At 42.1% G+C, this 25,148-nt stretch overlaps 1 protein-coding gene across 1 annotated transcript; it reads right to left on the bottom strand.

Annotated features, from left to right (window-relative positions):
* Window positions 1-2,567: 2,567 nt before the first annotated feature.
* On the bottom strand, window positions 2,568-23,730 carry egf (epidermal growth factor; the record flags this gene model as incomplete). The annotated part of the gene is made up of 22 exons (XM_079557181.1): window positions 23,597-23,730; window positions 22,369-22,565; window positions 22,082-22,263; window positions 19,090-19,317; window positions 18,810-18,979; window positions 18,279-18,392; window positions 17,278-17,400; window positions 15,431-15,550; window positions 14,009-14,146; window positions 13,803-13,939; window positions 12,543-12,691; window positions 12,041-12,145; window positions 11,736-11,959; window positions 10,409-10,576; window positions 8,745-8,894; window positions 8,484-8,603; window positions 8,295-8,411; window positions 7,875-8,025; window positions 5,745-5,909; window positions 2,985-3,081; window positions 2,828-2,912; window positions 2,568-2,758 (listed from the first exon to the last, which is right to left on the bottom strand). Exons 1-22 carry the CDS (start codon window positions 23,703-23,705, stop codon window positions 2,568-2,570), a joined length of 3,240 nt encoding a protein of 1,079 aa, XP_079413307.1. The 5' UTR covers window positions 23,706-23,730.
* Window positions 23,731-25,148: the final 1,418 nt, after the last annotated feature.

Raw genomic sequence — 25,148 nt, 5'->3', positions numbered from 1 at the left:
CACAATATTTCCTATATTTCTATATGAAGTACAATAATCGTGTGTGTGCATACACCAGATGTGCTAAATGATGTACCTGGCCTCCACCTAGAAGAGCAGATGTGCAATAAATGTCATTGTTGTTAAATTAAATAAATTTCTTACAAAATGATAAGATCATTGTCTTTGTTTTTAGAGGATTTTTACAGGATGCTCAATTATAATGTCGTTGTCCGTTAATTTGAATAATCAAGTTCATTACTTAAAGGCCCTATACCTGATTTTATGATTGCAAACAATGAAAGGGGACGCTACTAAATTTAAATGTTAGTTGTGGTTCAAACTCATTCACAACTTTCCTAATATATTTGTAGCATCCGAATTCTTTACAGCAGGGGTAGGCAACGTCAGGCCCGGGAGCCAAATTCGGCCCTCCAGCATAAAACCTTTGGCCCCCCAAGAGAATTTTTGAAGAAACATTTATTCATAAATCAGAGACCAAATTTGTGAAAAGGACTCTAAAATGTGGAAAACACTCATTATTTTCACATTTCCCAGCAAAACTCCCCATTAGGTCATATATTATGTGCAAAACCTATATTTGTAGAAAAAAGGTGCTTTACTTTGGGCTACAATAGTGAGTTTCGGCCCTTGGTGTTTTGGCGTTGAAGAAAATCGGCCCTCCATGACACAAACTTGCCTACTCTTGTTTTACAGGGACTACTTGCAGGATCACTTTCACAAAAATGCTGGAAAAATAGCCTGAAAGTTCATAAAATTGATACAAATGTTTTATAATATGGTGGACGCTGTTTCCCCCACAAACGTTTGAATCTACAATATGCTAAAGGAGGACAAAATGAATTGAATTCCAGTTCCAGAAGTAAAATCCGGTAGCTCCATAACAATCGCCAAAAACCGCCTCTCCAAACCAATCCACCAATCAGAATCGAGTATGTGGTGTGGGGCTCGTGAAAGATGGAATCTCTTCCCCGAGTCTGGTTTTTGCAGGTATTCTACAATGTAATTGGACTTTTTCTACAAATGCAAACTGCCTAACCCTTGGAATCTAACACCTTACAACAGTAGTCGAGTTTTTGTTCTCCTAAAGTTTTTTTTTTTTACTTTACAGCCTCAAAGCTAAGCTAGATGAAGCATGAGCGCTTGCTAATTTACAGCACTGCACAAGGTGTGTAGCACGGGATAACTAATCAATAATATAAACTTGTCTAACCTTTTGGTGTGGTGCTAGTAACTTAAGAGAAGTAGAGAATAAGCTATTTTCATTCAGGAGCTTTTTTATTCTAACCATATTTCTTTGCAATTTTTTTAAGCAAATTCCTTGACTTTTAAATATGCATTTTGTTGTTTAGGCAAAGCTTGCGTGTGATTTCTCGGCTTTTGTCGCCATCTGCTGGTGTCTGGTAAGTATTACAGCTAAAGGCATTTACTAATGAATATAGCTTTATTCACTGATGGTAAATTCTTCAAAGAACAGACGTAAACCGCACAGGGGTGTGTAACAGGCCAGAGTATATCCCCCGTCTGGACTGTGCCTGGGGTTAAAGGGGCCCAGGTCAGAATATACCTCTGTAGTGTGGAGTGAAATAGGCCTACACAAGAATCATTGACATTTTTTTTTTTTAACAAATGTATTTGCATTGCTGTTGCACTGTTTTTAGGCATCTTACGTCACTTGGTGGTGCAAACCTCGACAAACCTTTTGCTGCATTTGAGAAAGGCCTCAGGTGGTTTACTGTTTCTGAACCTTGTCGTTTTACTCATCAGAACATCCTGACCTCTAATGTGCCTCTAGTATTTTAATCAAACCATTTCCTCTATTCATGTTCTGCCTTTGTATAGACTCTTCCACCATTTTCCACTCTGTAGTCCGCCTGACATCCCATCTCTGTGTCCAACGTTCATGAATGAAGCAGAGCAGAGGAAACACGAGGCTCACTAACGTCAGAGTAGTATTTGATGGGTTTGGGGATTACAACCCGGGTCCATTTTTGACCGGCTTTGCTATGAAAATAAACCTCGCAAAACATGTCCTTGTGCTCAAAAGAGTAATGCGTTCCCAAATTGCATTCGTCGTCGGACACCGGGTATGACCTGGCTCACACTTTCCTTATTTTCTATGGGCGATTTTTATTTTATTAACACGTGATAAAACATTTTCTCGCAGCGCAAAACACACCGTTTCCGGGATCAAATATTGTTTTAGTTTCGAATAATGTACACACAGAACTGCATTAGGCGTTTACATTCCCTTTCTTCATTTGAACCGATCCCTCTGAGTTGAACAATCTTGGATTCGCTGGAGACATTAAGCCCTTGAGCTTTTGAGTTAATACTGTCATTAACGTTTCACTCAATAAATAAAGCAAACAATACAAGCATCCGTTATATTCTTGGTGTATGTTTTAAAACCTGTGTAAAATGTTGTGTATTGCTGTTTGCATGTTTTTCGATTTGCGACAGTTTAGTTGTGACGTAGCGACGTACGATCTGGAATGAGCCGCAAGTGTAGCTATTTGTGTTTTAGCGACAAAATAATACTCTAATTTAGTGGTTTTTATCTCCGACTATGAAGAGACGGCCTCTTGACTCTGGGGTTGCTCTCGAGGCTTGAAGGTGGTGAACGTCGACACGGGACTTGACTGATGGACGGGGAGTAGATCCGTTTCCAGGGCAACAGCCGACCACATGGAGCACTCGTACCCTCTGTTGCTTCTCGCCGGCGTCGCCGAGTCGTCTGAGTCGTCCGAGTTGTCACCTGACCGTAGACCAGAGGGGAACGCTCAGTGTCGAATGAGTGAGGTAGTAAAAAACTAACATGGCGTACCTGGCTCTGAGGAGCAGGAGGGGCAGGCGGCTCTCCTGGGGCAGCCCGTCGGCGGTGGGACTTCTCTCTCTGCTGTCATGGAAAACTGGAAATTCAAGCATTAGATTATGTGGTGTTGTATTCGATATGTGAAATAAAATAAACGTAGTGGCTTTACCGGTGGCGCACTGGCCGTGGTGGACATGCTCTCCACCGTCACACTGGTCTCGCTCATGCTGTCGTCAGGACGCTTCTTATCAAACAGGCGTCTTGTTCTATTCAGACACAAATCAACTACTAGTGTTAGCCGACTGTGTGATGGACAGAATCACAGAGTGGGTTGGCTTGGGAGTCTTTCAGTCGTTATGTTTACATGCAAAGTTTAGTCCTATTATGCTTAAGATTCATCTCCAAAACGCGTTGATGAGAAAACCGGTCACACCAGCCTAGATAAACATGACTGAATTAACTGAATTTCCCCTGGGAGCAGCGCCACACCTGGCCAGCAGGGGGTGGTGGATCATGCCCATATTTTCTGGTTGACGTCTGCTTACTTGTGTTTATTGTGACACTTAGGCTGCGTCCGAAACGAGCAGATTGGTAAGAGCTCTTACGCCAAACCGTATGTGCGTCAGCGTCTGCCATGACAAGATGCTTCCGAATTGGTCTGTCAGTTAGGAAGGAGTTAGGAAAAGGAGCCTCGATGCTAACTATCATGGCCACTTTAGCATAGGGACTTCTGGTGCTAACTAACCGGTGATTAGGAGCTATGTGCCATCCCATAAGCCACTGCGCCAATCCCCCCACCCCCTCGGCCCCACCGTCGAGTGATTCATGCGCAACCACTGTTGATTGACAGGTGCACATTTAATAATAAAATAAAAATAATAAAAAAATAAGATTCTGCACAAGCCAAACTTTATAAAAGTGACAAAATCCATGTTGTCGTCTCCACAGCTCAGTCACATGTCAGTGTTAAAGAGTAAACTCAGTAAACGGATTAAATGCTTTTGTTTTCATTTAGTAGAAACTAAAGCCACATGGATCATTTGCTGCTGTAGCTTTATGAAACAGCTGTTGAAATAAAATGACACTAATGGGAAATGTTTGGATCATTTGGATTTTTTTTTCTCCTTTAATGTTTGTTTGGACACTATGTTGTTGTTGGACACAATACAGTAGGGGGCGACATGCACTTTTGTTTGACCTGCACTCCACCAATAACTTTAAAGAAGAAGAAAAACAGCTGTTGGTGATGTCACTTCCCCTTCCCCTGGGTAAGGACGGACGGATTGTTCAAAATGCTGCTGAAGCTCTAGTTCACTAACTGCATAGAGGTCTAACAGTCGACCCCATGAAAGGTTAAGGAGTTAGTTGCTAGTGTTAGTGCTTAGAGGCTATAATTTCATGGTTTCAGACGCAGCCTTAGCCCCAATTAGCCCTAGGTGCATTCAGACCAAACTGCTGCATTGGGGCTAACTCCAATGGCCTACGGAGCTTTAGCACTATGGTCTCCCCCAGTGATTAAACTCAAATGCACCTAAAACTCTTAAACAGAGGACGATTATTTGAGTTTTGGCGCAAAGCCTGGTGTAGCCTATTGAAGCATAGTATCCTAGCCTTTAGCCACCAGCCATGGCTAGGATACTATGCTACGATAGGCTACTCCAGACTTTTTGTTGACGAGATGCGTGTTATAAAGCTAGCTATCGGTTTTATGTTTACATGGGGACTGGAGGCGAGTCTTAAATCGCAAGTCTGCATATGATCAATAACTCCGATGGGAATCTTCTGCCTGTCTCATGACCCCAGCCACACTCTCAGTCGCTAAGGTTAGCGCCTGTCATCTTCGCTGGACTAGTAGTGAATGGACTTGGCTGTTGAGTGCTGCTCTAGTCTGACTACAATTGTCCCAGGTCGTTGGGAACGTCAAATGACTCCCCCAATCGATCTTTTCGGACACAAGTTTTGGTAATCCATTCCTAATCAGACTAGACCGGAAATCCGACTTTCCCCTCGTTCATGCAGCTGCAGTGAGTGTGAGTGTTGGGTATCCTATGTCCTGCATTTGAAGCACATTTTTCACATTATATTATTTGATGTGTTCTTGGCTTTTATATTTTTGCTGAAACTAACCTGTGCACTTGCCGTGAAGCGCAAAAAGGCCATTTGGTGTAACGGTACCGACGACCGTGTAGTGTTTCCCTGAGGTCATGCCCCAGCAGATCCCTTTTATTGCTTTGAAATGACATATTTTTGTCATGTAATGGCTGGAGAACAAACAAAGCCAAGCATGTCATTGAGGCAAACCGAGGCTGCAGAGGTTTGCCGCAGGTGAGGAAGCCGCTTCGGGAGTGAACAGCCGACATAACAAGTGTCAAACAAATCAGCTGCTCAAGGCCGTCTTGTGTGGAACCAGACAGGCAGGACTGAAGGTGATCTTCTCCCTGTTTTCTGTCAGGCTACAACGGCTGGATCACACGCCCACATGCTCCTGTAGCTTTTGATGGACATCTCCACACGTCAGCCGCTCTGTGTGCTGAAGGAGCCCTGTGTGCTCTTTAGGACCTCCCTGCCCGCTTTGTCTACGCTGCCCTGGAGATTTATGCTCCAGAAGACAAGCTTGCACTACCAGCTGGAGTGCCATTTCAGAGTGATAATGGAGTGATTATGTGAGGTTTGTTTCATTTATGCCCATCTAAAGTGATCTTTGCCTCTCCAGGACGGTCTTGTATATTTGACAACCTTAAAAACAGGAGTTTTCTGTGGAATTTCCTCAAAAGAGTGGAAATACAAAAATACTTACTAAAATGTACCCCTTATGTTTATGAGGGAAGTTATAAAGTACTAATTTCCATTCATATTTTACACAAGACCACAAAAACAGATAAAAAATTCAGTTACTTTTGTGAAAACGATCCTTGTGTGTCTTTCTCACCCGTAGCAGTAGGTGACGCAGGCAGCAGTGCAGAGCAGGGAGATGAGTCCCACCATGCAGACCGCTAAGGTGACGTTCCTCTTCTTCTGCTCCTCGGCCTGCTGCAGTTCCCACCACTCCAGGTCGCTGAACTGGCAGCGCTCTCCCATGTATCCTTGCACACAGCTTCCACACACGAGACAACCAATACAGGTCAGTTCAATCACTTACAGGAAAGTCACTTCACATGTGTTTATGACTAAAATCAGTGGTTGACATGAACAACATGGATTCAGCGCCACCTGAGGTTGATGGCTGATCTAGATTGTTTTTCACTGTGTAACAGATTTTGTTTTATATTGCTTTTATTTGCCTTCATTTTAAAATAGGTCTTCTATACTCCCTGAATGTTGTGTGTAGTAGGTAAAATTAGTCGGTGGGGTTCTGAGTGTCCTCCCCTGGAAAATTTTAAAGATGCACTATGCGACTTTTATGTTAAAAAAAAAGTGAATATTTGTGCTTATTACACCCTTCAGTGCCGCTGTTAGCTTAGTACCTTTACTTTTGATTCCGGTGGCTCCTATGATACTTCAGCATCAATTTTTATCTCATGTTCTTTAGGATTTCTGGTAGGTTTTTGGAATGGAATGCCTATGTAACCATAGATGCCATAGTGAACTTCCAAAAAAATAATTGATCCTACAGGATTTACCCTGAGGATGGTAAGTAAAGGCGCAATGGCCCAAGCATCTGCTGGGTCGCTGAAAATTCAAATATGTATTAATATCAACTCTTTTTTTAAAATATGAAGTTGCATAGTGCACCTTTAATTAAGCACTTTATACTGTACTGTATATAAGATAAGATAAGATTAACCTTTATTGATCTCACAAAGGAGAAAGTCACTTGTTACAGATATAGTTGGGCATATCTTAGTTGGCCATATCCTGTTTTACTGTTACACAGTGAAAATCTGATCACAGTCTACAATATGATTGCTTTTCTTTAGAAGTAAAATATGTATCAACTTTTATTCTATATTCTGTTTTATACTGATTTATGCCATCAATTTTCGATCAAAAACCTGTGTTTCCCAGTGGGGCCCCAGTCCCTCTGCTGTAGCCTCACACTGCTGAAGAGAGGACACAGACTCCAGATAACACAAATGTCAAACCTTTAGCCAGGACCTGACCTTCTGTTGTTGCTTTTCTAATCGACTGACAGAGAAGATATTTTGTGGAAAAACAGCCGACATCGTGACTCATCATCTCATCATGTGTGATTGCTTCGTTACATTTCACTTCGGCTATTAAATGCAGCCTAATTTGATCGGCTGAAACCATGTACCGTGTAAATTTCGGCCAATTTAGCGCACCTCACTTTAAGCCTTGTACACATACAGGAAGCGAGGAGGAAGAGACACCTCATCCCGGAGAAAGGTGCAGTTGTGGGCAGAGGGAGGGCGGCAGGCTAGCAAAGTCCTTTGACATTTAGGCTAAAGTGAGCCTTCATCATTTTAAAAGTTACTTATCTACCGTTCCTCAGACAAAAGCAGCGTTGATTAGAAATTCAGCCGTAATCTTTCGCCAAGCCCGTCTCACTTTTGCGTTTACTGCTAGAGACGCCTCTAGTGCCTGTTGGCGGCTATATATTGGCCACAGGGTTCAAAGCATGGGAAATAATTAGCGGCTTATAGGCCGGAATTACGGTATACGAGGCAGATTGTTGTCAAATAAAAAGTGGCTAACAGCTTGAAAAGGTAGACTGCCTTTTTGGATTAGTTTCTGTTTGTAGAGTTCTTTATTTAGGGATAAATGCTGAAATCAAGGAAGCGCATTAAACCGGTTTCTTTCCTCACAGTGCACACAGGGACTGCTCATTTCATACGATCATTCCTCCAGCCTTACTCTTTAGAGTGGACAATAAGCTCGGTGTGCTCTTCTTCTTCTGTTTGTTTGGTGTCGTTATTGTCTGCTCGATGCAAAAGATTTAACCCCTGACTATAACCCCCACAAAAAATATTCAGTAACGTGTGAATGTGTGCAAACTGAACTTCAACCTGAGGGGATCTTCTCTAGTGACACCTATTGGTTGGCTGCAGAAATGGCGTTCAAATCTTCAGATCTAATGACCAGCTGGGTTTGTATTTACTTGCATGCGTAGGACTTCATCTCTGGGAAGTAGAAGCAGACCCCCTGGTACAGACAGTAGGAGTCGTGGCTCGGTGGGCACTTCTCCACCACGTTATTGTTGTGGTATCCATGAGTTGCGTTACTGATCAGAGGGGGGACCGTCACCATCTCTAAAAAAAAAAAAAAAAGACAAATATTGTTCCAGTACTACTAATTTTCACCTTTTTAAATCTCAAATCATTCCATGTACCCCCTGCTCAGTGCTTGTGTACCTCCAGGGGTCCTGTACCATTTAAATTGATTGTGAGATTGTGTCATTTTACTAGTAGATATTTCAGTCTTCTCTCATATGTTAATACTAAACTCATTTTAAATGCTAAACTAAATCTCTTGTCGGAAATTCGTACATTAATGTGAACATAATGGACAAAATACTGACCCAAACATGAGTGCCCGTCTCCCGTGAAACCCTCAGGGCAGACACACGCCGGGCTGCCTGCCGTCCGCACACACTGAGCCTTTCCCCCACAGCCGAGCGAGGAACAGTCCTGCTCATCTACAGAGAAACCACCAAAGGAATCAAGTACACACGCCTGCTTTTGAGGACGGCTTTTGTCCACACGTTTACCTGCCACCATCTTGTCCGAGAGAGTGGACGTGGTGCCCATGTTGGCGTCTAAATGGTTGCTCTCTGTAGTAGCAGTAACTCCACCCATCAAAGTTGTGGCTTCTCTTAACGGAATGTTTTCTGCAAGTAAAGCATTCGGCGATTCTTATTTGTAAGACTGACTTAATGCAAAGGTTTGCTGAAAAGAGAATGAAACAAAACTACTCCAGACACTACGTTTTTTGCTGAGAAAACGGCATCGTAGCTCATGAAATAACAAACCTGTGGAGCTGGTGGCGGTCTCCAGGGGGCTGCAGGTTCTCCCATCGGCCGACAGACGGAAGTGTGGCAGGCAGGAGCAGGAGGCCGACCCCAGTTTACTCTCACACAGCTGGGCACACCCTCCGTTCTTATGCAGGCACAAGTCCGCCCCTGAACACAGCCAATGGGTCACACTCCCAACTCCAGAGATGACCCTCACATTTCCACCGTTTCTAGACTTATGGAACCAATATGTAACAAGTGCACTGGTTTGTAACTTAATGAATGCACTGTTTTGTTTTCCTCATCATAATCGATGTGAATTTTGTCGTCGGAAATATTTTGGCATAATTTAGTTCATTTCAGACCTGTATGTAACAGTTGAAGAAGCTACAAATCCCCACTGAACACCATTCACCACAGAACAAAACAACAATAAAATACAGAATTTACAGTGACAGTCAAGACAAGACAAAGACACACTAAACTAGACCCCACCAATAAACCAAGATAACAGGAGGACAAGAAACAAGAAAAGGCTGAAACAAAAACCTAGAAAACAACAAAATGAATGAACATTCAGCCCACCGCCTCATGACAGGAAGGATTTCTTGAATATAGAAGAATTGCAACAGGATATCAAAATGCAATTTGGGACATTTAAATAGGAATTCAAGACTGAAAAAAGAGAGACTTTACATCATTTAAGGAGGAGATTGATAAAAAGTTCTTAGACAATAACAAGGAACTTCGAGATCAAAAGGAGACATTGAAAGACACTGAAATGAGCATCAGAGACTTGGACGATTGGAACATAGACGCGAAAGAAGCAATGCTTGCTGTCCTCAAAGAACAAGGATAACTAAAGGAGAAGCTAAAAGATATAGAATCAAGATCGCGCAGGAACAATGTGTGGATCTTTTGGAGTCCCACAGAAATACGTACATAAGCCTGCTGCGGAAGGAACTTGAGCTGCCAGTGGAATCTGATCTTAGGGCCTTTAGCTTTGAATACAGCGCACATTCACTGTGGGAGTTTCCCAGATAATATCAGGAGTTTTTAATATTCCGGTTTTGTCCTTGATCATATAAACATAGTTTCCTGATTATAGAAACTCAAAAATAGCAGTTTCGTGAAAATGAGAAACCCGGAGTCGCGGGCTGGGATTCTCCAACAGTAAACGATATATAACAGCATGTATACACTATTTTCCAGTTTTAAGCAACTTCCCATTTCTTCCTTTCAAGAAAGGATACGCTGTCTAATATTTGGTTGTAGCGCCTTGAGCTTTGATTAAGCACATTTGCTGTGGCCTTGTTTCTAAAAGCTTCAGCAATGTCAAAATATCCAGTGTTGCATTCAATTTTCACCAATATCTTCTATCGATGTTGGGAGAGTGTGACCACTGCACAAAGTCTTCTTCAGCACATCCCAAAGATCTCAATGGGGTAAAGATCTGGACTCTGTGGCGGCCAATCCATGTTTGAAAATGATTTCTTACCCACCCTGAACCACTCTTTCACAATGTGAGCCAGATGAATCCTGGAAATTACATCTTTGAATAAGCCCTGTGCCATCAGGAAAGAAGAAATCCATTGATGAAATAACCTGGATAGAACTTAGACCTAACCAACGGCAGCAACCCCAGATCATAACAGTAAGGTACATCCAGCCTAATCAATCACCTGGCTTTGCGAGCGGGTGGACCACCACGATGGCGGCCGGTTGGACCATGTTGCTGTGGAGCCGCTGCAGTTCTTTCCCCGTGCGCTTGTGGAAGCTCCTCAGTGTGTGGCTCTCCTGCTCGGACACCCACAGCTGCTGCTCGAACACTGCCAGACCAAACCCTTGTGCTGGACATTTGCCACAATTAAATACAGGAGCAAAGTCATTACATGAATTGTGTCAAAATGAAGAATATCATGACTTTGCCTGATCTTTTATGCCAAACATTAAGCAAAATTACAAACAATATGGTTAAAAACACATGCATCTGTGTGTTTTGCTGAAATTTTGTACATTTTTCATCCATTTTACATTTACATTTACATTTTTTACCTTATTTCACCCAAAAAGTTGCCCAATATCTCAAATTACTTAAAAATACCCAAGGTTTTCTTTCTCTGCTTAATTTACTGTTTCCAAATGATAAATACATTGATGTAGCCTCACAATTTTCTTGCTGGATAAAGCTTAAAATTTGAGAAGAGTTATTTACAAAAGACTTTATTTGACATCTTACTTGATATAGTTTAGGGATCTCTTTTTCAAGGGAATCCTAGACCCAGGTGTGACCCTAGTGTACATGTTTTAGAGGGAATATCAAATGTTCAAATTACAGATGCGTACCTTAAATGCAGAGGTGATCAAAGTACTTGATTTCATTACTGGAGTAAAAGTACAGATACTACTGGTCAAATATGAACAAAATTAAAAAAAGAAGAAAAAAGAAAAGAAAAAGGCTCTGCAACGGTACTACAGTATTTGGCGTAGAGAATACTTCAATAAAGTATTTCAATCAGACTATAAACATACAATAAAAATAGCTTCTAAAACACGACAATTGAGGCCTAATTCACGCTCTGTACGGCAACACGACGGGGACAAATCTTCTTCCTTGTTATAAGTCAGTGGCATTACATCTGCACAGTGCCACCTTCTGTTCTGGAGTGTGCAAATTTTAAGGCTTATAATGAGAACAAAAACACATGGCCAAATTGACTTAGGACTTTGGAACCTTTGCAGAAATATAGTTGAGTAGAAAGCATTATATTTGACTTTCAAATTTAGTGAAGTCAAAGTAAGTAAGTAGGTAGTAAAAAATCTCTGCTTGAGGACAATGCTTAAGTCACTAGATTTGCTTAGCTACTGATCACCTCACAGAGCAATCTTCCGAGAAAGGCAATCGGATAAGAGTGTTGAGTGGTTTGTTAAGTGATTGGTAACTATTAAGAAGGCCTGACTTCCTTCCCATCTTATTGGGCATGTGGAGCCTGTCGACAGAAGCCTCACCTACTTGCTTCTCTAACAGGGTGCGTCTCTGCGAGCCGTCCAGCAGCGCCGTTTCCACTCGCCCAGTGCCGACGTCGCACCAGAACAGCCGCTCCTCCGCGAAGTCTATGCACAGGCCGCTCGGAGACACCAGGTCAGTGCTAGCTACCACCGCCCGACTCTGGCCCTCTAAAGATGCGCTCTCCACCGCAGGCCGGGGCCCCACGTCAGTCCAGAACAACCTCCTTCACAAAACACACAGTAAACACCTCTATTTGATTGTAAACCTGCCAAAAAAGCATACAGTAGTAGTTGGTTGCACATACTTCTCTAAAGGATGAACTGCGATTGCTTTGGGTTGTTGGAGACCTTCGCTTATGACAGTTTCTCGGTTCAGTCCCGTCAAAAAACTGCGGTCAACTGACGATGAGCTGGAAAAGAATATACACAAACGGTATCCTTGATTGAATTCACAGAGTAAATATGAAAAATAACAAACATGATGCATCTAACTATCGAATCACACTCATACATGAAAATAGATGGATAGTCAGGAAGACAAAAAGGTTTATTGGTTGGTTGGTTGGTTGGTTGGTTGGTAGGTCGAAAGGTAGATAAGTAGAAAGGTCCCGCATACTATGTAAAAAGTATTGTTCAGGAACCAATATTGTGAACTAGATATTATTGCTTGCCAATGAAACGTATCCAACCTTAGTTGCGTTGTCCTTCGCAGTGCGTTAGAGGAGTAGTTTTCTCAGGGAAATCCAGCTCCGTGTCATATTACCTCAACTAATCTAACAAAATCAAAATTCGAGTCAAAATGGTCACCTTTGGTCTGTCCAGTAGATCCTGCGGTGGACCCAGTCCACAGCCAGTCCGTGTATTGACTCGACGCTGTCTGAAATCACAGTTTCCCTGGAGCGTTCCCCCAAACTCACTCGCTCTATGGTTCTGTGACTTGTGCAGGTGAAGTACATCTACCAATATAGAGAGGTTACACACACAGTAAAGGTTAGTTTGGAAGAAATGCTGTTGGGTATTACTGCAGTGGGTAATTAAAGGAGGGATTTGGATAAGGACCTAACCTATTCAAATCTCAAATTTTGCTGACTTTATTCAACATCTCCATGGAGACCAGCTGGAGACGTACCCACTCCTGGTAAAGCTACAGTCATGTCTCAGAAGAGCTGAGTCGCTCACAGCAAAGGCTCATGTTTGTTTCTACATTTATGAGGTATTATTTTCAATGATGAAAATATCTCATAAAATAAATGCTTGTATTTCAATTTTATTTATTGGTTCAACTTGTATGCAATGTGGCTTCAAGTTCGGTACTTGTGTATAGTTTTTGAGGATCTGTACTTGAGTTGTATTTTGGTTGAGAACTTGCTTTTCTCCACAACATTTGAAAGGTACATATGATACTTTCAACTCTATTGATACCTTGTATATATTTTGTCTGTTGTTGACTATATTTTAAATGTGCTGTATAAATATATTTTGACCTTTGACCTACTGCACTACATTTCGACAAAAGCTCCAAAGTAAAAAGGTACTTTTGGCCATGCGTATTGGCCAAATAACAATGCACACTCTATGAACAGTAAGTGGTGCTGAGCAGATGTACTGCCAATGCCATAGACCCATTACAAAGGCAGTCGTGTTGCCATACTGGTAGTGAATTTGGGCATAATTTATGTACTTTTAAAATCGCAGAGCGTTTATTCACTCATTCAATCTGATTTGTCCTTTCTATTTTAAAGCATTTTTCGACAGCAAGTACTTCACTACTTTGACAGAGCAACTTTATAACCTATTGTAACTTAAAATAGTGATGTAATCAACCACCTGTGAATATAAGATATAGCAAAGATACTGGTGAGGCTATAACATGTTATGTCCACTAGGTGTCATCGTTGCTCAGGGTTAAAATACTGGTATTAGTGTTTGTAGTACAACTGCGCTGAGTGCGCTCCTAATACAAGTTGATCTTAGGCAACAAAAAATGTTTTTGTTGTTTATTTAGCATGTTGTAAATGTTGGTGTTGTCTACAAATATGGTCACAAAAAGAAGGTCTTAGTATTTACCTCCTTTCGGACTGGATCAAAGTCCAGAGCCGTGATTCTCCCTGTGGACTCAGACAGGAGGATTTCTTCTCCTGATCCATCAGGGCGGACTCTCCGTACGTCCATCAAAGTTTGCACCAGGAGGAACGGAGCTGGGCCTGCAAAAGCATCACATCAGACTGCAGACATGACAGTCTTTATATCACACACCTACTGGTGAAATTTACCGGCTGCGGTGCACTGTTTCCCATCGGGCTGAAGCTCGTATCCAGGCAAACAGCCACACTGCCACTGCCCAGAGGTTCCACTGGAGTCCAGGGGAGAGCAGAGCTGACTGCAGCCGCCTCTGTCTGCAGACGAGCAGCCTTCAAACAACAACAGGGCCAACATTAACATTATATCACGCCTGAAGGTCTATTTAAAAAGACAATTTCAATTAGGGATGCATCTATTTCACTTTTTCTAAAACCGATTTGAGTATTTGTTGATGCCGAATACTGATACAAGGTATTTTCTCTAAGCATACTTATGTATGTATGTAAGGCAAGGCAAGGTAAGGCAACTTTATTTATACCGTGCATTTTGGACAGGTTATAGGTTATAAACTGACTTGTAGGTTATAAACTAACTTGTAGGTTATAACCTGACCTGTAGGTTATAAACTAACTTGTAAGTTATAGACTGACTTGTAGGTTATAGACTGACTTGTAGGTTATAGACTGACTTGTAGGTTATAGACTAACTTGTAGGTTATAGACTGACTTGTAGGTTATAGACTGACTTGTAGGTTATAGACTGACTTGTAGGTTATAGACTGACTTGTAGGTTATAGACTGACTTGTACATAGCAGATTAGTAACTTTCTAGTATAGTTGTAAGAGAAGTTGTATGTTTTAGTCACTCGATTTGTTGTACAGATGCATTAAGTCCCTAATGAAAAGCAGCTAGTTTTCAAAAATAGCCAGCTCGTGTTGTAAACACTGCAGACCCAGCGCTGTAGTACAACTACGGCAACATTGAGCACTGGTTGAATTCAGCACAGACTCTGATTTCGGGAGACTAGTCCGTAATAAAGTCAGATCAGGTGGAGTATTGTATTTTCACACTTGAGAATTCTCCAGTTTGTAGCTCTTTGCTCGCTTCTGCTTAAAGCCACACGTCTCGTGGTATCGGTTTCTGGTATTGGGACCACATTAATCCGTATGAGAACGACCATGTGGTATGAAGCTGTTACCTGATACTGGCGTCAGTATCGGTGCATTCACGCTTTAAACATAAGTTCTATTTTTCCTCACAACTCATTACAATCACAACAAAGAAACCTATTTTTCCCCACGATTTCCTTCCCTCTGACTCGGAACTGATTTGACATATACTATGCAACTGATTTATGCAGTTATTTTCAGACGGTAGATGCTTCTGCCTCAAAAATAATCTATTTAAAAACAAGGACAATGCGTCGACAAACGTTAAATGCGGAAAGATGTGCTACACCAGATTTAGCTACCGACTCATCTCCACCTGCAGACACATACAGACCAACAGAAATCCATCTATCCAGACCACAATGAAATAACTAAATCCCAACAACCAGTACAATGGGCGCTATTGTTATTATCACGACTTTCTTATTACTAATTTGCTCATACCAGTGCAGCCCTGTCCATCCTCCGTGAGCACTGACCCCTCTGGACACACGCAGACCACACTGCCCTCCACCAGCAGGCAGCCACTCCCACACTGTGTGCTGCTGTCACACTCTATGATCTCTGGAAGGGAGAAAAAAAACACTGTGAAATACTTACTTCAATAATAACTTGAGTATTGAGTACTTAGCCTGAGTAGAACGTATGAGTGTACACTCACAGACACATGGTAATCCCACACGTGTGAACTGACAGTTGGGTCATAATCTGGTGTGAAAGAGTCTAAACACCTTGTACTGGATCGTGTGCATTTCAAGTGTACACACAAGAGTACACAAATCATTCGACTATTTCACAGCAGCACAGCAACAACTTCTCATTAGGGCTGCATGGCATAGAACAGCATGGTGGCCTGGGATAAAGGGGATAATGTGTTTTCAGAAAGTAACACTAAGAAAGGTGTAACGTTTGACCTTGTGTTCAGAGTTGGGTGTTTGATCTTTTTCAAAGTCACATTCATTAAGCTGTAATTTTAATATGTTGCCTCAGCATGATTGTGTTTATAGGTGCTCAAGAACGTGTATGTATATGTTCAAGGCCTTTCAGGATGTTCTATGATCGTAGCAGCAGCAGAACCTTCGGCACTGAATATATTTTGAACTTTAGACACTTCAGGAGAAGAATTGGATTTTTAATTACTTACTTACTTTGCTTACTTTACTTCTTCCTGTGCCATAGTTTTCTATATGATTAAATGCATGCTGTGAAAATAATCTTAATCCAAGTTTTTGTTTTCTATTCGTACAGCCATAGTTACAAGTTTGCAGTCAGTTTCTCTCTTAGTGAGATTGCTCTTCTGAGACAAAAGGCTGTGATCCCTTTAAGAAAAGTTTCAGTTTATCTCGTGGTAACTGCTTGGTTATTTGTTTTGACGCTTGGCAGAGGCTTATGCAGACAAAGCTGCTGACCAGATACTGTATGTCCCCGACGGAAATTATCACCTCATGGTTTAATCTCATCGAGCCCGTTTCCAACTGTGGTGTCTGCCCGCAGCCGGATTACAAAAGGAGAGATTAGAGCACTGTGTAATGTTCAATATCAGATTAATTCCTCCGTAAATAACACCAATTCACAGTTAGAATGTCCGTGGCTGAGCTCTAGTTTTGACAGAAATAGTTTAGAATTAACAATAAAACATCACTCAAATGTTCCCCAATGTGGACTAAATGTACCAAAGTCTACAATCAAGGGTCTCCAACCTCCTCATCTTGGCTACTAACAGGCTCACGTCCAATATGAATCCTGCTTTTTTGGTTGTATGTATTCAATTATGTGTGGGGAAAAAAAAGGTTGGAGTCCCCATGTATAAACTTTTGAAGAATGACCATGTTGAGAAGATTTTCCCCACAACATACAAGTATGAAACAATTTGCTGATGAGTCATGTCACAACAAGATTACTGTTTTTGTTGTGACATGACTTTTGTTTGGCTTGGAGTCTAGACAACAGCAGCACATTGTCTTGCAGGGGCACCAGCTCAGCGCACGATGAGAATAGAACAACATAACTTGAGTTGTTTAGACAGGACATTCTGTTTGGCAAAGACCTCCAAAAACCCTGTTAGAGCTTCCAACAGTCCGGTCTGTGTGGACGACTGTGACCTGCTTTTACACAACACCCCTGAGGTCAAGTGTCCAGGGGCAAAAGTCACCTTTCATATCCCCACAACAGAAAGTTTAGAGCAGCATCTGAAGCATAGACCTGTGCCTGATTCCTCTAGGAAATTTTCCAAGTCCTGTATTCTTTTGTAAATTCATGACAAATTTGAAAGCAGTTAACAAACCACTTACCTTGGCACATCTTCTTGTCAGGCAGGAGTGTGTAGCCTTCAGGGCATGTGCAGAAATACGAACCCGGGGCGTTCTCACAGCCAAGAGAGCAGCCATGATTCCAGTGGGCACACTCATTAACATCTGCAGTACACACAGATATACTGATTAGGGATGGGTATCGGATTTATCCATACTGCTACTCTTATCAATACTCCTTATCAATCCGGTACTTTAACAGTACTCTTATCAGTACTTTAAAAGGAAAAACAATAGTTAGATAGCCTATATGCGGTATATACACATGTAGAGGCTTATATAAGCAATATAGCCTAGGCCTATATTTATTTTTTATTGCTCTACATTTGGACCCCATTTATTTCCAATTTGCGCATACATTTAATGTATGGGAGGTAAAATGCAAACATAGACCAAAATGTAAAACATATACTTTTATAATAATCTGTTAAATAAAAGATTAAGTCTCATTATAAGTGTTTTGTTAATCACATGCTGTTGGTTAGATTTGGCTGTAGCTGTGGGACTGAGCCCAAATGAAAACTTCTGAACTAGAGCCACAGCCTGTTTTCTCCTCGTTGTCACTCTCAGCTTGTGTCCAGTGGGTCAACACTGGCTTGCGCTGACGTGCATGTGGGAGCGCGCACGGCATATGTGGAAATAGAAAATCCTCCCGAAACTCTTTTAGTTCGAGCATTTGTGAATGAAGAAAAGTGCACTCATCTGTCTGTTCAATATAAAGTTGCTACATTTCGCTTTTTACGGCGGGTTTGAGTAGAATACGCAAGTTTACAGTTTCGGTGCCCATCCTTAATACTGATTGACTTTTTTTGGAGGAAAAAGTGCCAGCCAACACAGGGCAACAATAAAATATACAGTTAGTTTTTGTGTATAAATATCAGATCACATTTTGTTCAAAGTTGATGCAACAACTGCCTTAGTTAAAACCATCCTAGACCATAAACTCAAATACAACATTGGTACAGTGTTGAAAAAAGTCTTACCTTCACAGTATGTGCCTTGTTTACTGAGAACAAATCCGTGGCGGCACTGGCAGACCTCGCCATCATTCGCAGTGGAGCACACATTCACGCAATTCCCACTCAGTTCATCACAACCTACGAGAACACAGCAAACAGTTTTAGAGACTCCACATTCTCATTACAATGATATTAGGATTGTTGCCCTAAAGTTTGTGTCAAATGTACGCATGCGCCTGTACATTTTCTGTCTCCCAGAAAGGAAACGACTATATTTGGATTACAGCGTCATCTCGGTCGCCTTTCGTGCTACACGTGGCTGCCAAACATGTCAATTTTTATGAATGATTATGCATGTAAAGACAAGGGAGCGCTGTTGTAGTGATATCCTGAAAAATCCACCAAATAAGCATTGTGTAAAGGGTGAGTTTGGTCTATTTTTAATTAAATAAGACATTAAATAAGAAAACAATCTACACATTGACTACTGCATGAAAAGTCGATCCGTTTTCACCTACTGTGTCCCGCCTTAAAGTGTTACCTCCAGAGCCTTACTTGAAAACTGAAGTGTCGTGTCCGCCGTGGGTTGGTTTAGAAGATGGACCACTTTAATGTCGACTGGAGGTTTGGCCAGAAGTTTTTTGTTTACGGTCTGATATTCTCCACCATATTTTTGAATGCTTTTTACATCGTGGGACTCATAATCATTGTAAAATAAAGTGTTCCTGAAAATCGAGATTCCTAGAGAGAATGAACTGGAAAAAAGCGAAAGCTGCGTTACAAACTCTTGAAGGGTCAGAAACTGGATGGTCGTATTGTGAGGTTGAGTTCTTACCAAAGCTGGTGGTCGATGATGTGCACCGCTTTCCCGTTGTAATCGCACGAGCCAATGGCGCCTTCTCCTTGCAGGCCAAACTGGACCCAGAAGAGCCTTTTGTCCTTATAATCTATGGTTAATGCCTTGAGCTGTCCGTTTATTTTGATCAGCGTTGTTTTTGTGTGGCCTGTTGAGTTAGAGCGCTGAATGCTGGAGCTCATCCCACCACTCAGCCAAAAGAGAAACCTGCAAAGCATTGACTTTACTGTGGGTGTAGTTCAACTGACTTTAAAGCTCTGTCATCTGTTAGCGTGACAGAGAAATCCTTTGCATTGTTTTAGTACTTAAAATTATCTCAGGGTCTTGTTCATAGGGGAGGCACTGGGGGTTTGAGTATCTGCTTTCTTAAAAATGGCTCCTGTGAGTGAAAAGTGAATGGTCTCTTTCCTCCATTGTGAGATCAATAAAGTCTTTTCTCCAACAGTGGCCAATGTTATTTTATTAGGCTACTTTAGGTGATCCGATAATAGTTTCATAGCACATTTAGTGTCTATTTTGCACACCCTGAGTGGAACAAGTGAATTTCTTCATTGTGAGATCAATAAAGGCTATCTTATCTTCTGTCCCAGCCTTGATTAGTTGCTGCTAACATTATTAGCATGCTGCCTCTAGCATTAAGATAAGATAAGATAAGATGGTACTTTATTGATCTCACAGATGGAGAAATTGCATTCGATGAGAGAGCATCCGGCAGCAGCACCCATTCAGTGCGCACCACTCTTTTTTTTTCTTTGGTGAAAGAACTCTTTTTCCACTCTTTTTTTTTCTTTGGTGAAAGATCGTTGTGTCGCGGCCGCCATCTTCACTGTTTTGGTCACAGAAGGAGCACTGGTTGATGGGAAATCCGTAGACGATGACCACGGCGGTGGAGCTCTTGTGCTTGGCCACGATGTTCTTGGCCACACAGGTGTAGTTGGCCGTGTGGGACAGACGCGCCTGCTTGATGATCAGGTTGTGTCCACGGTGATGTAGAAGTTCCTGTCCTCGGCCGGGTCGATGATCTCGTTGTCCTTCAGCCACTCCACCCGCATGACCTTGGAGGATGGAGAAACTGTAGCTGCCCTCTGTCTCCTCTGATCATCTGAAACGGTCCCCGTCTCAGAGCGTGGTGTCCTGCACTGGTCAGCTCCACCTTGTCCTTCCTCTTCCTCCTGCACAGCTCCCTCCACAGTCTATCACCATCTCCTCGTTGGTCCCTTTTGTTGTTTCCTGTAGCTCCTCTTGTGACGCCTCCTCCGTGCTGCAGGTGTGGGGGCTCTTGGTGCCTCTTCACTGTTCAGTGTCTCAGAAGAAGATGTTTGTAGATCTCAAATGGGTTTAGCTGATTCAGTTTGTTTACCTTCAAAAAGCTGCTTTCTTCAGGTACACTTTGGACTCTCAAAGTAAACAAATCCACCAAACCTCCACAAAAACACGGTAAAGACGTACAAAAGAATCCAGAAAAACAACGTGGTTCGCTGAAAAAGGCAAACAATTCACTGAAAAAGGCAAACAATTCAGCTGCACCAGGAGAGAGGGAGGCCACTTCCTGTTTTCACGTCGCCATGACGACGACATTAGCACACTGTTGCTAGCATTTTGCGATGTTAAAACTAGCTCAGTGATTGAATTTTCTTCAAAATGAGGTGCAGCATGTCCATATTCACTTAGATTGTGAAAGGTGTGTGTTTTTTGTTTGTTTTGTGACTGCTGTGGTAAATAGGGAGTTGAGATGAAAGGCAAGACTCTTGATTTATTGGTCGATCCACGTTCCTACACTCACACAAGATCATGGACACAAGCGGCAAATATTAGTTTTCTTCCCCGGGTGGCTGGGCGCACCCTCAGACATATGGGTGTCTCTGCTCAGACTGCTGCCTCCGTGACCCGGCTCCGGCTACAGATCTCGTTATGCGAAGAAAATTATTACAGACACAAAGCCATGGGTTGAGCGGCAGATTAGGGAATGACATGGCCACAGACGCATCTCCTCTTTCCTCTCGCTCCACGGATCAGAATGAAAGGAAAACTTGTTTTGCAAATCAGTCTCCAATTTGTCCAACGGTGCGCACTGGCTCTCTTTTACTGAGATATGTTCTTACCTTAGCTTTGACGAGTTCTTTAGGACCTGTCTGAACTTCACCCGTGCCTTCAATCACACAGGATGTGGATTTTCTAAGCGGATAAAAGGGGGAATTATATTGTAAGGCGTAATAATACCAGGAGTAGTTCGAAATCCACGCTGTAATCTTCACTTTACTGCGCAGTAATCTTCACTTTACTGTGCGGATGCCAAATTACTCCTGGTATTATTACGCCTTACAATTAAGTACGTGGAAGAGCTTGGTGGCTTCTATCTTGACCTGTTTTGGAGCTATAGTGGAGAGGGGGAGAGGCTAAATGCTAACGCCGTCTGCGCTGTGTTTACGTGACTGAAGGCACGGGTGAAGATCAGACAGGTCCTAAAGAACTCGTCAAAGCTAAGGTAAGAACATATCTCAGTATGTAAAAACGGTGGCCTATTCCTTTAAGACAAATTGTATAGACATTACGTCGCGCTCAAACTTGCTCAAACTTCCGCACTGTATAGCAGGCTCAGCTGCACTCCCAGTGTCCATGGAGGTTTACGCACTTGAGGGCCCAAAGCTCGGCTCTTGAGGCTTGGTTCTGAGTGAACATCATTTAGGCCCAGAACAAGCAAATCCACGTCTGAATTAGAAGGCACGTCCTCCTCTACAAGCACGTTTACTGTGTGGAGGTTTTAACCGGTCAATTTTGATAGATGCGATTTCAACGCATACTCCCCGGGGGTTTGGGAACCACTGATCTAGACACATCCATGACTCACTCAAAAGGGAGCTGGCCTGTTTTCATATCTAAACTCAGGAGCCACCTTGTATTGACACAATTTCAATTTATGATGGATGCAAGAGGGTTACAAAACGATTCAGCAAAAATATCCACTCTTTACCTCTTGGTGGGGTCGACCGCTATTGAAGACGGCTGCGTTAAATGTCGTAAAACTGTCTTCTCGTTTTTCCCGCTTGTGTCGACTCTCCGGATTCTTCCCTTCTCTCCACTCGTCCAGTAGATGCGGTTCCAAAGCCAGTCCACCGCTAGGCCCGAAATATGTTTGTCTGAGGAGAACACTTTCTGCAACAAAAACAAATCATCATGGCAATTTCCCTCTGCAAGCGGATGTGTTCGTGGTGTCGGGTATTTCTCTATTGGAATCACAAGTCTGTCTTACATAATCACCTGTTTGTGCGCTCCATTGCGTGCCTTGTAGATGACCCCGCTGTGCCTGTCTGCCCAGAACACACTCTCCTCTCTATAGTCAAAGTCTACAATGATGGAGCTCCCCACGCCAGCCACCAGCCGCCTTTGCCTCCTCCCGTCCAGGTCCATTCGGTGGATCGCTTTGCCGTGGCCGAAGATCACAAAAGGCGGTGGTGCTGATGAGCAGATACAAACAAAAAATTCTAAATGTATGAATTCATAATTATGGCTCGTAAACGTACCTTCGGCCTCTAGTGCCCTGTCGTTTATTTTCAAGCTTAAAATTACGCCTATGGAAAATACACTTCATCAGCAAGGACTATGTTGGTTCGCTTCTCATTGTGAAGTTGAAGCACCCTCTGCATGCGTTTAAGATTATACAAGCTTCCATTTCAGCTAATGGCATGCTAGCACATTTGTGGCATGGTTTGAGCGCAGTACCACCAACAATGTGTCCAATGAGGGTTTACGAATTGCTTTTTACAATGAAGAGGACACTTCCAGGTTTTACCAATCACACAACAAAGTCAAACAAGGAAAAGCAGATCAGAGCGCTTCAGCAGAAGAAGAAGAAACAACCAAAGTAAATAGGGTTTGTCAAAGCTGAATGATGCAAAATACTACTGCAGGACTCCGCCGGGTGAAAGCGGGTGAAGAGCAGGAAAGGAAAGTAGGGGAGATAAGGGAACAATGCTGGTTAAAAGTGCAAAAAAGTTGGTCATTCATGGTAAGCCTCCATTGAATGTACATTTTACACTGAGGGCAGACAATAAAGAGCGGTCTGTGTTAACCATAAGCAGGGCCATAGATACAATTGCCATGACTGTGGAATGAAGATGCAGTGATGGGCAGACAAAACATGATTAAATGTGCGCTCTGACGCTCAAGTGTTCAGACGCTGATGCTTCGTTGCCAGGATGCAGTCATTGAATCACAGGTTCACGCAGTGGTCAATGATGATCATTTGTCTAGTCTAGGTTTCGGGGGGAATAGTTTTTCATTTAAATACTGTATTAGAAAAGCATCATTATAGTGACCCAACAATCTGAAGTACACATCTTTAGAACTTTGCAATTATGTATACCATATGATGGAAAGCTGGCTATATGTCCAAGGAGATTCTTTGGTTTGTTCTCGAAATGTCTTGGACTCCGTGTTTATTTTGCCGACATTTACTTCGATTTAGTCTGGGAGATGTTTAACTCACCCGCGCAGCTGCCGTTCCTTCCTTTGGGTGACGTGATTTCATCCCAGCAGGTCGATCCATCGGCCAGAAAGGTTAGCGGTACCAAACAGATCAGCGTAATGATCAACATAATCCTGTACTGGTGGTGGAGACGCTCTTTGTCACTTTTTCCTCATCGCCGGGATGTAAAAATGAGTGATCCACACATGCCTATGGAGCGCTGGCATCTTGGTCCGAGAGACTTCAGTATGGAATGACAGCGGAGTTGCTCTCACGAGTGAATGTCATGCCAGAGAATGGGGCTAAATCAAATCAAGCACTAGAGGTCACAGACTAGAGGGCAGTAGCAATGCTTAACACAAAAAAAAAAGAAATCCCAGCCCTGGACCTGAGGCTGGCAGACTGTTTTGGAAGTAAAGATTGAAATTCCTAACACCCTCGTGGTAAATTTTGCACATGCCGGCTTTGGATCTTTAAACTGCACCAGAATATGCAACTAGATGCGGAAAGGCCTTGCCACACCCCTTGGCCTTTTGTTTCGCCTGGAGGTTGCAGCTTGCATGAGTTTGTGAATTTTTAACACATCGAGATTGCCTGCAGCGGTTTTAGTGTGGCTGCAGTTCAAGACTCAGCTCACAATGCGCATGTCCAGGAGCGTTACATTTCAGAGAGGACTGAAATATGAACTGCTAAATAAACTCTTGTCAGAATAACATGCAATTCATGCATTTTCCCCAATTTTTGAAAACAATTTTTTTTTTCCAACTTTTTATTTCAAAAAGTTCAAAAAGTTTCAAAATTTTATTTTTATTTCATTTCAAATTTTGATGACCAACAGCATCAAAACTTAGAAAGATTTAATATTTCTTTTCGGTACCTGATTTTGATACTTTTATTATTTTCGACACCAGTTGTACCTAAACTTTTTTTTCCTCTCGATACCATACTGTTGTTGTTTAACAGTACTCAGCCCTAATGGAGACTGATATTTTTCTAGTTTGAAGAGGACATATTATAACTTGGACTATTATTTAAGCAACTATGGACATCCTGACAGAACTTCCCACTAACTGGGCAGGAGAAGAATAAATGTTCTGTTTGTTCTGAGTTTTTATGACAAAAGTCGAAAGGGTCAACTTCAAAACCAAATCTACCCCTTAGTGTCTCTGTCCTAGATAGTAATTATTAAGAATTTTAAATTGCGTTTCTTTTACTTTGGGTGTTTGGCCATTTTATAAATATCCAATGTTTTTTCTGAAATGATTGGATTGTCTAATATTTTAAGTTTTATTTTCCTATCAAAATCATGATACACATGTCCTTCGAAAGCTTTATTTAAATGTTTGTTTTTGTCTTAATTCTGTTATTTTTAAATTTCGGAGTTTGATTTGGACATTAGAAAAACTTATGTTTTTTATCAGCTGTATCAAAGCCACTGGGATGGATTTATAGATGTTCCTATATCCTGTGAGAGAACATTGAAAATTAAATTTATTTTTTAATAGCTTCAAGGCTTAAACAGCCACAGAAGTCTCCTGTGTGTTTACATCCAGCGTTAAGTTAACTTGACCTT

The sequence above is a fragment of the Gobius niger genome (assembly GCF_951799975.1).
Source record: "Gobius niger genome assembly, chromosome: 5".
NCBI classification, from domain to species: Eukaryota; Metazoa; Chordata; class Actinopteri; order Gobiiformes; family Gobiidae; genus Gobius; species Gobius niger.
The sequence above is the reverse complement of the archived record's forward strand: the minus strand, read 5'-3'. Positions and strand labels throughout refer to the sequence as shown.